The sequence below is a fragment of the Melospiza georgiana genome, chromosome 23 (assembly GCF_028018845.1).
Source record: "Melospiza georgiana isolate bMelGeo1 chromosome 23, bMelGeo1.pri, whole genome shotgun sequence".
Lineage (NCBI taxonomy): Eukaryota > Metazoa > Chordata > Aves > Passeriformes > Passerellidae > Melospiza > Melospiza georgiana.
The window spans coordinates 10,082,280-10,098,146 of NC_080452.1; the positions used below are offsets into that span (position 1 = coordinate 10,082,280).

Sequence of the window (15,867 nt, forward strand, 5' to 3'; positions counted from 1 at the left end):
CCCTCCCTTTGCTCTGACAGCCTTAGAAAGAGGAAATCACCATGGACAGCGTTTTTGGCAAATACAAAGCCTAAAAACTTGGGCTCTAAACCCATGGATCTGCTGCAGTTGGCTCCAAGTGCTGGAGAAAAACAAGTGTTCTAAACCAAAATATTGAGATGGGCTGGATGGGTGAGTGATGTGAGAAAGGTGTTTTATTCACCCAGCTTTAAAAGCAGAATTAAGTTTGTGGTTCAAAGCTGCTGATGTTCACCAGCTCTCCACGAGTGCTGACTGTAACTCTGCCTTAGTCCAACAGATTAAATATTACAAAGTCCAAGGGATGTAGCAACACAAATTAAATGTGGTTTTTAATTTCCTGGGTTTTCTTTACAATACATGTAAGATGCAACATGTTTGCAACCTCTTTACTTAAAAAGCAAATTCTTGAAGGAAATTTGCATTCTTTAGCTGGTATTAATCTTATTTTCATGCACACACCTTGAGCTGTCTAGACTAGAATGACAAATGCTGGGTTACAGTACAGGTGCATTAGCAACAGGTTTAGGTTAAACAAGTGGCATTGAATAATTTGGACTTTCTGGCCAATTAAAGACATGCATTTTGAATTATCCATGAGGTTTATTCTGCGCTAAAGCCGTGTGTTACTTAGGTTGTCCTTGTAAGGAAACTGAAAGCAAAAGGTGGCTTTTAGAAAGAGTCAATAGAAGTCAAAGCCTGTGTGTGAAAGATATTTTTCATCATTTGCTGCCAGCTGGGTGTGAATCCTGTTAGCAGCTCAATGCCAGGTGAGAGGAGAGGAAATCTATTGATAGCATAGGCAGAAAATCGGTGCAAATATTTTTCCTTCAGAAAAAAGCTTTGGAAAGGAAATGCTCAGAAAAGGGAGTTGCTCCTTTGATATTTTTATATTGCTTTAGGAAAATCTGAAAAAACAATGCCCTTCCACTTGCTTTTTGTACAAAGAATCAATTTTTACCCCTTTTAAAGGAGCGTCTCTAAAACTGTAAAAAGTCGCGAGGAGTGAGAGGAGGGGAAAGGCTTGGAGCTGCAGTGCCAGCACAGCACTGGAGGTGTTCTGGGGCTCATGGGGCTGTTCCAGAGCCTGCCCTGTCCCTGCAGGGATGGATCCTTGTGGGGATGGGTCCTTGGGATGGATCCCTGTTCCTGTGGGGATGGATCCCTGTCCCTCCAGGGGGAATCCCTGTCCTTTCATGGGTGGATCCCTGTCCCTGCAGCCCCCAGAGGTGCACAGTTCTCTCCTGGGGTAACCCCAGGTTTTCCACAAGGCAGTTCCAGCTGCTTTTGGACCCTTTATTGGGCGACCTCAGAGGATAAAGAGAGCTAATGCCTTCACTAAAAATACTTTTAGCCTGTTCCTCTAGGCTCAGACTTCCTTAAACCTGTGTGTTTGTATGCCCTGAGAGCCTGTGCTGAGGAACTGGCAGCCTGGGCAGCCCTGTTGATGGCAGGGGCAGAGCCGTGGTTCCCAGCGAGCATAACAATTCCTGAATTGTGGAAGAAAACAGAGGCCGTGGCAATCAGAGCCCAAGCAGCCAGCCAGAAACTCCTGGAACTGGTTTTCCTCCTTCTTTTTAACCTTTAAAATTGAGTGTTGTACTCCCAAAAGTTTGTCTGACAGTGATTAAAAGCCCCTTTGGGCGAGGGCTGCCACAGGGCTATTTACAGATACAGAGATGTGGAGTGCCAGGTCCAGCACTCCACGCTGAATCAGGAATAAGAAAGGCAGCACCAAGAATCCTTGGGAATCCCTGACTCTTTGTAATTTTTATTCCTGTCCCTGTCAGCACAGGGCGTTTCACCCTCACTCTGTGCCAGTGGAGAGGAGGCTGCAAAGGTGGCGAGTGGTGGAGAGCAAGGCCTCTGATCTAGGAGGGCAGGGGTGCTCAGATGATGACACTTAATGAAAATAAAGCAAAACCTAAATTAAAACATCGAAAGAAATCTAATTAATGGTAAGATTAACTGCAGTATAACCTCCTACAGGAAGCAGCAAAAGGCAGAGCATTTTAATCTTTTAAAACAGGACTAAACATAGTTTTGGGTAACACATCACAGCCCTGGAATAAATGACTGAAGCTGGTGCAGCTACTGGAGGCTCAGCCATAGCCCTGGGGTTCCTGGGATGTTGGGGACTCTATGGAGGGTTGGAGGGATTCTCACTGAGCTAATGCAGCAGCCATGGCTCAGGCACAGCAGGAGTGCTGCCAAAGCAGGGTGCAGCTCCTATGTGTAATCAGCATTAATTATCTATACATGTATGTGTCTGTAATTAGCTATATGTGTGTGTATATGTGCAGATAAATATTACACCGGGAGAGGATATGACAGATGTTAAAAGAAAACATCATCCCTCTGCTGAGCCAGCCTCAATCACGCTTTGAGCCGTTCCTTCCACTCTGAAATTGGTAAAATCCCTGCTCAGGAGGGGATTGGGACCTTCCCCTGCTCCCTCCATGGTTCTGGGGACAGGGTTGGGAGGTTTGTGCATGAGCAGGGCTCAGCCAGGCTGGGGCCGGGCAGGGAGGGAGGGGATGCTCCTCACTCTGCCCTCCCTGGATCCCTGGGAAAGGGCATTGAGGAGGGCACAGGGGCAGGAAAGAGGGAGCAGTTGTGTTTCAGGCCATGAATTTCCCTTGAGGAATCCTCCCGAGGAAGGTGCCAGAGGAGGTGCCAGCGCTGAGCACGGCTCAGGCCCGGTTTGAGGTACCTGGGGTACCACACAGTGTTCTCAGTTTTTGGTTAGCTGTTAGTTCATGACGGGACTTTTCCCAAGCCAAGTGTAGGACTGTGAGTAGAAAATGCTGTCTGTACCACACGTTAGCAAACGTTGCCAAGCTCCAGTCCTGCTCCCCCTCCCCAGGCAGGCCCTGTGCTGGCCTGGAGAACTGGAATTGCTGCCCTTGTCTATCCCCAAAATCAATGCAGCCCAGGAGCCATGGATGGGACAACTGGAGCCCTCAGCCTGTGAAAAAGCCAAACACCTCTCTGTCCATGCAAGATATTTGGCTCTGGGGTTAGTTGTTATCAAGTATAAATCCAGACATTATTTGGCTACTATTTACAACGGGTTACACGTCCAGTGCCAGCAAAGGAATTTCTCTATAGGAACCAAAAGTAAAAAGTAAAAAGCATGGGCATACATTACAAGGAACTTCTGGTAGACTCAGGAACGCTCGATGCAGTTGAGTTCAGTGCTTTCATTCTTTGCCATTTGTGTGCACAGTATTAAAAAAGAATCCTACCTTTTTTTTTTCCTTTTTAAAAATACAGAACTGTAGTCTAGTCACACTCTTACAAGTAAGTGATAACAAAAATAGAAAGCAGATACCCAGGTGGGACTAAAACTCTACTAGAGCCTGTCTTCTTTTTTTTTTTTTGTTGTTGTTTTTGTTTTTCTCCACAAATATGTTTCCACAGACAATAATTAGCAGACAAACACAGTTTGCAATTGCACTGTATTGACCTGAAAGGCGGGTACAAAATAGTCTAAATTGGGGATGGCATCCGGGGAGGGAGGTGTGTGTGTGGGTGTGTGTGTGCAGGGAGCTGGCACACCTGGCAGGGCCGTGCCCTCTGTGGCTCTGCCCACTCACACTCACACACACAGCCCTGCAGGGGGCTGCTGTGACAGGTGGCTTCTTTTCTCTAAATCTTTTCCTATAAAAGAAAAAAAAAAACAGTGAAATTTTGGTTGGTTTAAAGGACCTGCTCCATGAAGGAAAAAAAAAAAGAAAAAAGTCACAAAATCTATTTTTTTTCACCTTTTCAGTCATTTCCTCGTGAATAAATATTATCCATTAAAAACCTTTAAAAAGGTGCTGCGATACACAGTGTTAGATTCCGTTCTCTGCAGTGGCTCTGCCGCCGGGCCGGCTCCTGCTCCTGCTCCTGCTCCAGCTGTGCGGCGCTGTCGGGCCGTGCGGGGCACAGCTGGCAGGGCTGTGTGGGGCACAGCTGGCTGGGGCACAGCTGGTAGGGGCACAGCTGGCGGGGCACAGCTGGCAGGGCTGTGTGGGGCACAGCTGGCTGGGGCACAGCTGGTAGGGCTGTGTGGGGCACAGCTAGCGGGGCACAGCTGGCTGGGGCAGAGCTGGCCAGGCCATGCAGGGCACAGCTGGCCGGGCACAGCTGGCTGGGCACAGCTGGCTCTGCCCGCAGCTCTCTGCTCCTGCTGCAGCCCTTCCTCTGTGCCCAGTGCCCAGTTCTGTCTGGTGCCCAGCTCTGCCCAGTGCCTGCTTCTGCCCGGTGCCCAGTCCTTCCCAGTGCCCGGTCCTGCCCAGTGCCTGGTGCCCAGTCCTGCTCGGTGCCCGGTCCTACCCGGCGCTCGGTGCCCAGCGCTCGGTGCCCAGCTCTGCCCGGTGCCCAGTGCCCGGTCCTGCCCGGCGCTCGGTGCCCGGTGCCCGGCGGAACGCAGAGCTCGGGGGCTCCGCCGCTGCAGCGCCGGGCCGGGCTCACAAGGCCGAGACCTTGACGATGTTGGGAACGTTCGTGGCGGGCCCGGGGCTGCCCGGGCCGGGCCTGCTCTCGCCCTCGGGCGTCAGCGCGGGCGGCGTGGGGATGCTGATGATGGCCGTGGTGATCTGCCCGGCCTTGCAGTTCGGCCGCAGCCCGTCGTCCGACTTCATGTTGAGGCTGGAGCGGCTGCAAAACAAATTTAGCGCTTGGCTTGGTCCTCAAAATGAGGCACTAGGAAGGATGGGCACGGTCGTGGTTCTTAATCAGGATCTTATTCAGCTGAAATATTCAAAGGCTCCATTTAAACCTCCCCCCTTTCCTGCAAGGCACCATTTATGTCTACACAGATTACACCGAGCTCGGGTAATGTTCCCCCTGGTTAGGAGACAGCTCCTCACAGGGCAAATTGCTCCGTTTCCATTTCCTTCTTGCATAATTCTAGTTTATTTAAAAGGACATCTAAATACACTGGCCTGGGTAGTGCATCTTTTCAGAGCACAGGTAGTTCTTTCTGAGAAAGATGTTGCCTTTCTTGCATTTCAAATACCTCTTTCATATTCACCGTCCCTTGATCCTTTCTATTTTATTTCTCTCTGCAGTAGTTTCAAGGATGTGACAGCTGGGAGCATTCTTATTAGATCTGCATCAATTGCATCCTATAATTAATTACAGGGGGAAAATGATAGGTTGATTTCTGTGCATCTGCACAGCTGCAGGAGTCTGCTATTAGCAGCCCAACGTGTTCATTTTCCACACAAGGCCTGTCCTTTCAGCATGGAAAGCTCCCAGTCGGGAGCTGCTGCTGTTCCCTCGAGTGACTCACCCGGGGATGGTTTCTGATCCCCCAAACATCCAGGAACAGATGCCACCCCAATGCCCCTAGTGGGGCAGCCCCAGGGCCTGGGTGCTGTGCCAGTGGTAACCAGCACACCCAGCTGGTCACATTCCACACAAAAAATAACTGAAAACCTTTTTTTTCTCTCTCCATTCTTGCCCAGTTTGGTAAGCAAGTGAAATAAATGTTGACATTTAAAATATCACCAGCATCTGATTTAGCAGCCAGAACAGTTGACATTCCCCTGAATTACTGCTTCAGGTGCTGGTTTAAAATATTGTCATATTGAAACTGGAATAGCTGGAGGCTTGTTTTGTGCTTACTCATTCATAATTCATGCTCTGAAATGCCCTCCTGGCACCAAGTAATCACTTGCTGCCCTGAAGGCAGCTTTGTTTGGGTTTGTATGTCCCTTTGATAGGAGTGCGGAGAAGAGGAATGGGACATTCAAAATCAGCCCTGGTGCACAAAAAACTTAATGGGCTGAGGGGGATTTAGAAAGTAATTTAATATTTGCAGGAATTATATGGTGAATAAATGATTCTTCTTCAGCAATTTATGTAAAAAATGAAATTTTAACCATTTTCTATTAAGGAGCACTTCACCTGTGTGCTTTATGGCTTTTTAGGTCACAGCTACTAAGGCACCATTGTGAAATTCCTCTTATTTGCTTCCCAGTGATGTTTGGAGTGGCAGTTTTGGGTTTTGGACAGTGGAAATCAGTGGAGCGTCCCGTGGGACCACCTCAGCCCTCCAAGAGCTGTGGCTGACAGAGCTGCTGGCCCGATGGTTTTGCCAAGTGTCCTCTGGGGGCAGAGCCTTTGCTGCCATCCACCCTCCAGGCTGCCCTGGGGCCTGGGGCAGCTTTCACCGGCTCCTTCCTTGCCAGGACAGCCAGGAGCCACCTCCCTTGGGCCAGCACTGGGGGGGACAAACAGGCTGCCACCAGCCCCTGCCCCTGGCTGGGGAACAGCCCCACAGCTGGGCACAGCTGGGCACAGCTGGGTAAAGTCCTGCCAGCCCCATAGCTGGGCACAGCTGGGCACAGCGGGTAAAGTCCTGCCAGCCCCATAGCTGGGCACAGCTGGGCACAGCGGGTAAAGTCCTGCCAGCCCCACAGCTGGGCACAGCTGGGTACGGCCTGTCAGCCCCACAGCTGGGCACAGCTGGGCACAGCGGGTAAAGTCCTGCCAGCCCTGCAGCTGGGCACAGCGGGTAAAGTCCTGCCAGCCCCATAGCTGGGCACAGCTGGGCACAGCTGGGTAAAGTCCTGCCAGCCCTCAGCTGGGCACAGCTGGGCACAGCTAGGTACGGCCTGTCAGCCCCGCTAGCCCTACAGCTGGGCACAGCTGGGCATGGTCTTTCCAGCCCCACAGCTGGGCACAGCTGGGCAAAGTCCTACCAGCCCTGCCAGCCCTGCCAGCCCCACCCTGGGCACAGCCCGGGCACAGTTCCATACCTGGCGGTGAGGGAGGGCTGCTCGCTGCCCGGGATGTGGATGGCGCTCAGCTCCTGCATGCTGCGCAGCCGGGCACAGCTGGGCACAGCCCCGCCACCCTGCCAGCCCCACCCTGGGCACACCCCCGCCGTGCCGCGGTACCTGGCGGTGAGGGAGGGCTGCTCGCTGCCCGGGATGTGGATGGTGCTCAGCTCCTGCATGCTGCGCAGCCGGGTGGCGGGCACGCTGCAGTTGGGCAGCGCCGCGCTGCGCTTGTGCCGCCGGGAGCAGCAGGACGCGCCCAGCCCCGCCTGGCTGGACACGGACGGGCTGCGGGACGAGGGGTAGTTCTGCAGGGAGCTCTCCATGCAGTTCTGCTCGAACAGCTGCTCGTCGATGAACTCGTGGTTCTGCGGGGAGAGCGGAGCTGTCACTGGCGGGTGGCGGCCCTGCCCTGCTCGGGGAGATGCTCGAGGTGCTGCCAGGGCCGCGTTGGGCACTCCCCAAGGAGAGGATCTGCCCTGCCCTGCCCTGCCCTGCCCTCTCTGCCAGCAGGGAAATGAGAGGAGCTGTGGCAGTGAGAAAGGCGTGAGGCCATCGCTGCTCACACAGCCTCCGTGGGGTTTGGATTTCTCTTCGTCTTTCACTGCATTCCAGAGCGGCCTCAAAAAGTCTGGAGTGCCACGTGGTTATGAAAGCCAAAAGGAGCTGCTGCTCCTCTTCTTCATGCCTGGGGGCAGGGCTGTATTTTATTTCACCTGGCCAGAGCACTTAATGCTTGCATTGGGTGGTGGGTTCAAAGCATCCCTGCAGCGCATGAGCTGGGGGCAATAAACACTGCAGTGAAGGGAGGGAAGGAAACTCAGGAAGCTGAATCTATAAAGAGCTTTTGTGGTAAGGAACCAGAAATCCTGAAAGAAAGAACTGCCATGTGTGGCTGAGAACACCCAGGTGGAGGGAACAGACCTCGTCCAGTCCCTGTCGGCTGCAGAAACGATGGGAGACAAAAGCAACCATGCTGAGGGCAGCCACCAGATCCCACTGGGACAAGTCACAATCCCACAGGGAACAGGAGCACGGGAAAGCCAAAGGGAGCCACGTGCACAAACCCCAGGACAGGAGCACGAGGAGAAGGAAGCAAACACCGTCCAGACACGTCACAGAGACCACAGAGAAAACAGAGTAAATACCTTGATGGTGGAAGTTCGTACAGATAACAGGGGATCATCCACAAGATAGGACAATCCCTACGGGACAACATGCCAACAGAAGATAGAAACACAGTTCATTGTCCATTCCAGCATCCACAAGTTCAGTCCCAGCACTGCATCTCTGGCCTCAGCATTCCTGCTCAGGTTTGAATGGGCAACAGAACCTCCTCTCAGGCCCCTCAGCCAGAACCCTTCTGCCAATTCAGCTTTTGAGGGCTCTGTCCATGGGAACAGAGCAGAACCAGAGCAGCTTTATTGCTGCGGTCCTTTGGGAGCCAAAGGCAAACAAGGTTCCAGCTCTGATGCACAGAGCACAGGCTGGGATTGTTCTGCTGTTGTGTCACCAGCGGGGTTTGATCAAGCTCTGTGAAAGCACAGAAGAAGGGTTTGGGTTGAAGGGCTGGGCTCAGCGCACTCAGCACTCGGATAAAACACAGCATGTGAATGTCCAGAGCTGGAATGGGAGAGAAAAACCTCCCTTTGTTTGAACCAGCTCGGTCTGCTGTGGGAATATGACAGAGTAATCTCTGTGGTGGCAGCTCCAAGCACTCCAGGGTCACTTTGTCATCTGACACAGCAGATCTGGGGCCACTCACAGCCACTCAGCTGGAAGTGTGTGCCAGCAGCAGCCCAGACACCAGGCCAATAAATAATGGACTCTGAGCATCCTCTGCCTGCCTTCAGAAGGGTGAATTGCCCATTGAAACAAGCTTGCAACCATGGTACATTCCTCATTCCATTCCTGCAACTCACTCACAAAATGACTCTTCAGTGTTTAAAAATGCTTTTACTGCAATTCAAATTTCCTGTTGCACAGTGTTCTAATAGATTATGTGGAGTACAGGATCTGCACACAAACCCATTGAACCTTCTGGCCTGATAATTCCAGAGCAGGATCCAAACCTGCTCTCTGATTTGGTGCTGCACCATGGCAATAACTGGCTGAAAAGCATGAGGGAAAACCCCCTTTGTGCAGATTCTCCTTCTGAGCTTTAATCCAGATTCAAGCCTCACTGTTATTGCCGTTGTTTGCTGAAAATTTGGAACATTTTCAGTCCCTGCCACTCATTGTCTATTGTGTCTATTGTGGTACCACACCCACTAATTAGGGCACCACAGCACTAATTAGGGCACATTTTGGTTCCTTCAGTGATGCTCACCTGCCCCTGCACAGGTCCGAATTTCAGCTCCTTCTGCTGCAGCCCCTCTGCTCAAAGTGGGGCTGTGAAATGTGGGCACAGTTCTGAAGGGTTTGGGCAGAGAGTTTGAAACTGAAGAGCCAGGTTGTGAAATATCTGCTGGTAATGTAACACTGAAATAAAGCATGAGCTGTGTAAAACAGATTCAGGAGCCATTGACACAGGAGGAATCAGTTCCTGCCCTTGCCCTGGGACCCTCAGAGCTCCTGTAATTATTCCTCAGCTTCCTCCCGTGTCTCTCTGAGGCCCAAGTGCTGCTTTTCCAGCACCAGCCAAACTATGGAAGTGAAGGTGATTTGTCTAAAAGAAACCCTTGCGAGGCAGAAATCAAAAGCACCCTCGGTGATGGATGCAGATAGGAAAAGGCATGAATATTTCAAATGTTAACCTCTCTCCATTCTCCCTAGAATGAATCATGGTACAGATAATGTGCTCCTTTACTGCAGAACCTTTTCTATAAACCTGGAAGCAAAACATCTGTATCAAACAAATACCTGAAATGTTCCCAGAGACTTCTGCACACACAATTAGTCATTAATGCAAAATAAAACTCTCACTCCCAACACCTTGCAGGATGCAAACAGAACAGTCATGCTGTAAAACTGGCTGTGGGATAAATCAGCTGCAGCCAGAGATGAGCAGAGCTGTGTGCAGCCTTTACAGCCTGGGACAGGCTCACCCTCTCTGGGCCATCCCAGGGCTAAAGGTTCATTTTCCCAGGATAAATCAGCTGCCCTTAACCAGAGATGAGCAGAGCCGTGTGCAGCCTTACAGCCTGGGACAGGCTCACCCTCTCTGGGCCATCCCAGGGCTGAAGGTTCTGTTTCCCAGCCCCGGGCAGGGGTGCCAGGCTGTGCCCGGGGGTCCCAGCAGCACCAGCAGCACCAGCATCACCTTTCTCCCAGGCAGCAGAGCTGCTCTGGTGCTGCTCAGCCCCACTGAGGGCTGTGGGACGTGTGGAAATGCACCTGGGTCTCTCAGGAGCACTGAAAAAAATGAAATTTCTTATTCTGACATCTCCCTGAGCCCTGGCTGACATCCATGTGTGCTCAGAGGCCGGGAAGCTGCTGCTGGCTCTGTGTGGGGAGGGACTGAGGGCAGCAGGTGATCCCATCCCATCCCATCTTTGTCCCTCTGCACAGGAATTCCTGCTCTCATTGCACAGACAATGAGGTAAAAGTGCCTTTCACCCACTGCAGAGTGTTCTGGGGAGCCCAGGGTGGGTGCCAGCCCCACAGGGATGTGCCAGGGTGGATCCCAGCCCCATGGGAAGGTGCCAGGGGTGCCCAGGGTGGATCCCAGCCCCAGGGGATGTTCGGGGGTCCCCAGAGTTGGTGCCAGCCCCACAGGGATGTGCCAGGGTGTATCCCAGCCCCATGGGAAGGTGCCAGGGGTGCCCAGGGTGTATCTCAGCCCCAGGGGATGTGCCAGGGGTGCCCAGGGTGGATCCCAGCCCCATGGGATGTTCGGGGGTCCCTCAGAGCCCCCGGCGCAGCCCCCCAGCCCTGCAGGGCTGTGCCCCGTGCCCGCACTCACCGTTGTTTTTTCCAGGCAGTGCAGCAGATGGTGGTGTTGGCTCTCGATTAAGGAGGTGCCTTTGGTCATGTGCTGCTCCTCCTCGGTGGATCCCTGAGCAGCCGCGGAAAGAGGAGGGAACAAAACCCCAACAGGTGAAAATGCGGGAGAGCAGCCCGAGCCTGCGGGGCTGGCGCGGGGCTGAGGAGGATTCCAGCGCTGCCAGCTCCCAGGATTGCTCAGGGATTTATTGATGATTTCCCTTGTCCACAAAGGGAAAGGGGTGCACAAAGCACGGGCAGGGGGTGTGAGGTGTCTGCAGTGCCTAAATCTGAGAGGAAATATCAACGTGCATGGCTTGAATTGCTGCTCAGGAGAGGAAACGGGGGCAGAACATCCTGCCAGGACATTGCCAGAGCCTGCCAGGACATTGCTTGTGGCCCTCGAGGGGATCCAGTTCAGCCCTGGTGAAAGCATTGCAGTTAAACACAGCCCAGCATTAAACACTGTGAAATACTGTGAAATATTGTAAATACTGTTCAATACTGCTCAATACTGTTCAATACTGTTCAATGCTGTTCAATACTGTTCAATACTGATCACTACTGCTCAATTCTGTTCAATACTGCTCAATGCTGTTCAATACTGTTCAATACTGCTCAATACTGTTCAGCACTGTTCAATACTGTTCAATACTGTTCAATAGTGATCAATACTGCTCAATGCTGTTCAATACTGTTCAATACTGATCAATACTGCTAAATACTGTTCAATACTGTTCAATACTGTTCAATAGTGATCAATACTGTTCAATACTGTTCAGTACTGTTCAATACTGATCAATACTGCTAAATACTGATCAATACTGCTCAACACCGTTCAATACTGTTCAATACTTTTCAATATTGTTCAGTACTGTTCAATAGTGATCAATACTGCTCAGTACTGTTCAATACTGCTCCATACTCTTCAATACTGCTCAGTACTGTTCAATACTGTTCAATACTGTTCAGTACTGTTCAATACTGTTCAATAGTGATCAATACTGCTCAATGCTGTTCAATACTGTTCAATACTGATCACTACTGCTCAATTCTGTTCAATACTGCTCAATGCTGTGCCCACTGCTGCCCTGCCCTGGGTGCCACCCCCAGCTGGTGCTCTGGTCCCCAGGTGCAGGAATAACCGAGTGTGCCAGAGCACAGCTGGAGTGGCACACTGAGGAATCTGCCTTCCTGAACACAGAATCAACAGACTCCTGTGGGAACGCAGCTTAGGCAGGTTATGGATTTTTTGTGGCTGTTGTTTTGGAAGATGAACATTCCCAGATGTATTTTTAGAAGTGGCCTAAAAAAAAATAAAATAAATGAGTTCAGTTTTTCTTATTACCAATGCTACTGATGAGGTAAGAGCTCCAGCAGGCCCTGCTGGCTCCTGCTGGGATGTCTGACTGCACTGGAGCCTGCCTGGAACGTTCCCCAGGGAGCTCCTCGGGAGCCCTAAAGCTGAGATGATGCTGCACTAGAGCTCTGGGAGCAGAGGAAGGAAGAGCACATATTGCAAACACTATTCTTTATATGAGGATTTGCTGAGAGGAAATCAAAATGGGGCCTGAAAGCCAAGAGAGCAGGACTGAGAGAAGAGAGGGGGAGAGAGGATGAGAGGGTGAGAGAGTAAAAGGGATAAGAGAGTAGAAGGGGTAAGAGAGCGAGGTTCCCGTTCCAAAACAATAAATCATCTTCTGTGTTGAATATTCTGATTCTCACTAACCAATCTAGTACAATACACAAATCCTACAGCATTTCCATACAGCCTATAAGAATCACTACATCACCACACTGTGTTTCATTTCAAACCCTACAAACTCCTCTTTGGGCCCCTTCTGCCAAGCTGCAGGGTCTGCTCTGACCCTTGGGCCTGTCTGCAAGCAGAGGGTGTTGTTCCATCACAAGGGGATCACCTTCAGTGGCCACACCATTGTTTTCCTGTTGTTCAGTGACTGAGGGATCTCAAAGCTTGCTTTCATTTCAATCTTGCTTATGGTTTCCATATTCCCAAAATCTTTTGCCAGGCAATCATATTGATAAGGCTTTCCTGTCCCATCTCCCCCAGCAGGCTCGGGGGTGGCAGTGCCAGGAGGTGGCTGGGGCTCAGGAGATGCCACCTCTCCCTCCTCATCCTCCTCCTGAGCAGGAGCCCCAGGGCAGCCGGGGTGGGACATGGCCCCAGATGTGCAGAGCTGCTGGCCAGGGCTGGGCCAGCTCCCAGGCATTTGGGGTTTTGGGAGCGGGGCTGAGGGAAGGGACCCTCAGAGCTGGGCCCTGCTGCAGAAAAACAGAATCTGGGTCTGCAGCAGAGGAGTTTGGCTGCAGTGAGGAGAGCTGAGCTCCCTCAGCAGGGATGCCAGGTTGGCAAGGCTTTGGTGCCAGCCACCATTCGGTTTGCTCTTGGAAGGCATTCAGGGAAGCTGCAGCGTGCTGTGGCGTCAGCTCTGACACCCAAAATTCTTCCTTTTTACCTCAATGCTAGTGCTCACCAGTGGGCCCTGGTGAGCTGGCCCAGGGCTGCACTGGCCCTGCCCAGCCTTATCTGGGGCTTGAGAAAGGCCCCAGAGCTGCCAGCCTGCTGTTCCTGGGCATTCACCTCCTGGCACTGCAGCTAAAAGGGAATTTCAGCTCTACAAGGAGATTAGTGCTAAGAGGATATGTAGGCTGCTTCCATGGGAAGGATCTCACCATCCCTCGAGCACTTCTGACATAAAGCCCACTAAAAAAAACCCTCTAAACAAGAAGAAAACAGTCTGAGCACTTGGTGTCTGGATGGCAAATGCCACAAATCCACACGTTTGTGGAGCACGAGCCTCCAGGAGCTGATCTCCTTCTGCTGCTGTCCTTGGATGGATCCTTTCCTTCCTTTGCCATTCCCTCTGCTGGGGGCTCGGGGCCGGGGACCCCTGGGGACCCCTGGGACCCCCAGCTCCTCAGGGAACTCATCCTGCTCCTGTCCCAGCCCTGCTGCTCCTCCCAAGGCAGGGAGAGGAAATCCAGGATTGGATCCCACGATTTATTGGAAATGGAATCCATGAAATGTGCTAATACCTGCTCTGGTGTTGATCAGGCTTAATGTAATCACCTCCTCTCGTGTCTGCTGCTTCTGCTGAGCAATCTCAGCACTTAAAAACTTTCCTGAGCAGCCAGAGGCCTCTGGAGGCCTTTAAAAATAAACCCAGCACAGGCAGCCCAAGCCAGGAGCCAGGCAACATCTCCCTGTCCGGCTGGGGATGGGCAGAGAGGGCACAGCAGCCTGCTGAGGGAGACAGGGAGGGCATTTATAGAGACAGGGGGGTTTCTAGTGAGGGCAGGGGGATTTCTATAGAGGGCAGGGGTGTTTCCATAGAGGGAAGGGGTGCTTCTAGTGAGGGCAGTGTGACCCAGCCCAGCCCCAGCAGCTCTGGCACAGAGCAGAGGGAGCTGAGAAAGAACCTGCTCTGCCTGCAGGGCAGCTCCTGTCCTACCTTCCATCCCATCTCCTGTCCTATCTCCCATCCCAGCTCCTGTCCTATCTCCCATCCCAGCTCCTGTCCCATCTCCCATCCCAGCTCCTGTCCCAGCTCAGCCAGGAGCTCGGGGAGCCTTTTCTGCCCTGTGGTGCAGCAGCTGGGCTCCAGATGTGCCTGCACCCCGAGTGGGACACAGAGTGTGACCCTGTGTGTGTGACCCTGTGTGCGTGACCCTGCATGGGAGCCCGCGTGTGTCCCCATGTGTGACCTCTGTGTGTGACACCATGCGTGTCCCCATGTGTGACCTCTGTGTGCGATGCCAAGCGTGTCCCCATGCGTGACCCCACTGCCAGGCTGGGGACAAGGGGGAGCAGGGAGCCAGGGAGGGACAGGAGCAGGGCCAGGCGCAGGGCCAGCAGCAGCAGGGCCAGGTCCTGGTCACTCACCGGCAGCTCGAGGGCCTCGTTGAGCAGCCCGTTGCGCTTGCTGTGCAGGTAGGCGTTGGAGCTGCCCGTCTTGGCCACGCGGATCCGCGCCAGGCGCGCCTTCTGTGGGGACACAGGGACAGAGATTGGGGCGTTAGGGACAGGGAAACGGTGTTAGGGACAGAGATTGGGGTGTCAGGGACACAGGGGCAGAGGTTGGGGCATTAGAGACAGGGACACGGGGTTAGGGACTGTGGGGTCAGGGACACAGGGACAGAGATTGGGGCATTAGGGACAGGGACACGGGGTTAGGGACACAGGGACAGAGGTTGTGGCGTTAGGGACAGGGACACAGGGACAGTGACTGTGGGGTCAGGGACAGTGGGCTTAGGGCTGGAGGACACTGGGGTTAGGGCTTTGCCCGTGCTCTGCACACGAGGTGCCTCCGTTTATCACATCGCCCCCCGCCCCAGCCCCTCCAAACCTCTCAGTGTGTCCCAGCCCTGTCCTTGTCCCCTGCTCTGCTGGGGCTGCAGCGGCACAGGGACACAGAGCCCTGCAGTGGCACTGCTGCTCCCTCAGCTGTGGCGTCTGATAAAATAACTGTCCAAAAATACACACCTCCAGGGGGACAGCACAGGTGATAAAAGCACTCCAGAAAAATGGCAACAAGAAAAACCAGACCTTACCTCTTCCTTTTAGATAATTCCATTTAGCATTTTCATTTTTTTCTTTCAATGGCTGCCTGCTTCTCTGTAGAGTGATTTGCCTTTTTTCTTTTCTACTGTTAATTTATGACTCAAATGCCATTAAAAGTAAATACATTAAATAGCTGCAGCTATTAAAAAATAATTACATTGTGCTGTAGTTTAAAATGCTGCATAATCCCTTAAATAACACGGAGCTCGTGATTTCCCCCTCTAATTAGAGGTGCTAATGGGTAAACGCTGTAGGAAGAGGAAAGCAGGAGGCAAAAATCTGCAGTGGGTCCAGAGAGTGGAGCCATTTCAGAGCTCTGTCCCTGTCCAGGTGTGAGCCACTCTGGCCCTCAGTGCTGGCAATGTCTGCATATTTGTTTAACCTCACGCCCCTGTGGTGCCCCTGCAGACAATTCCTCAGGCAGAGACACCCGTGGGTAAAGTTGGCAGCTTTAATTGGGTGACACAGACTCTGACCAGGCTGAGAAATAGGTCTTCTTTTGCCCCCCAAAACGGGGACACCTGAAATTGGCTTTGTTTGCTATACCTCACCTAGATTTCCTTGTCC

General features: G+C 52.4%; 1 protein-coding gene across 2 annotated transcripts in view; it reads right to left on the reverse strand.

Moving 5' to 3' along the window:
- Positions 1 to 4,384: 4,384 nt before the first annotated feature.
- The window catches only part of KCND3 (potassium voltage-gated channel subfamily D member 3), an 87,669-nt gene continuing 76,186 nt past the window's right edge, over positions 4,385 to 15,867 (reverse strand). The window contains exons 4-8 of one of the 2 annotated variants that reach the window (XM_058039666.1): positions 14,623 to 14,724; positions 10,699 to 10,791; positions 7,943 to 7,999; positions 6,915 to 7,162; positions 4,385 to 4,665 (exon numbers count right to left, since the gene is read on the reverse strand). In XM_058039666.1, coding sequence (XP_057895649.1) covers positions 4,476 to 4,665; positions 6,915 to 7,162; positions 7,943 to 7,999; positions 10,699 to 10,791; positions 14,623 to 14,724 — 690 coding nt within the window. In that variant the 3' untranslated portion in view covers positions 4,385 to 4,475. The remainder of the gene's footprint in view (positions 4,666 to 6,914; positions 7,163 to 7,942; positions 8,000 to 10,698; positions 10,792 to 14,622; positions 14,725 to 15,867) is intronic. The other variant, XM_058039668.1, reaches the window with a different exon arrangement.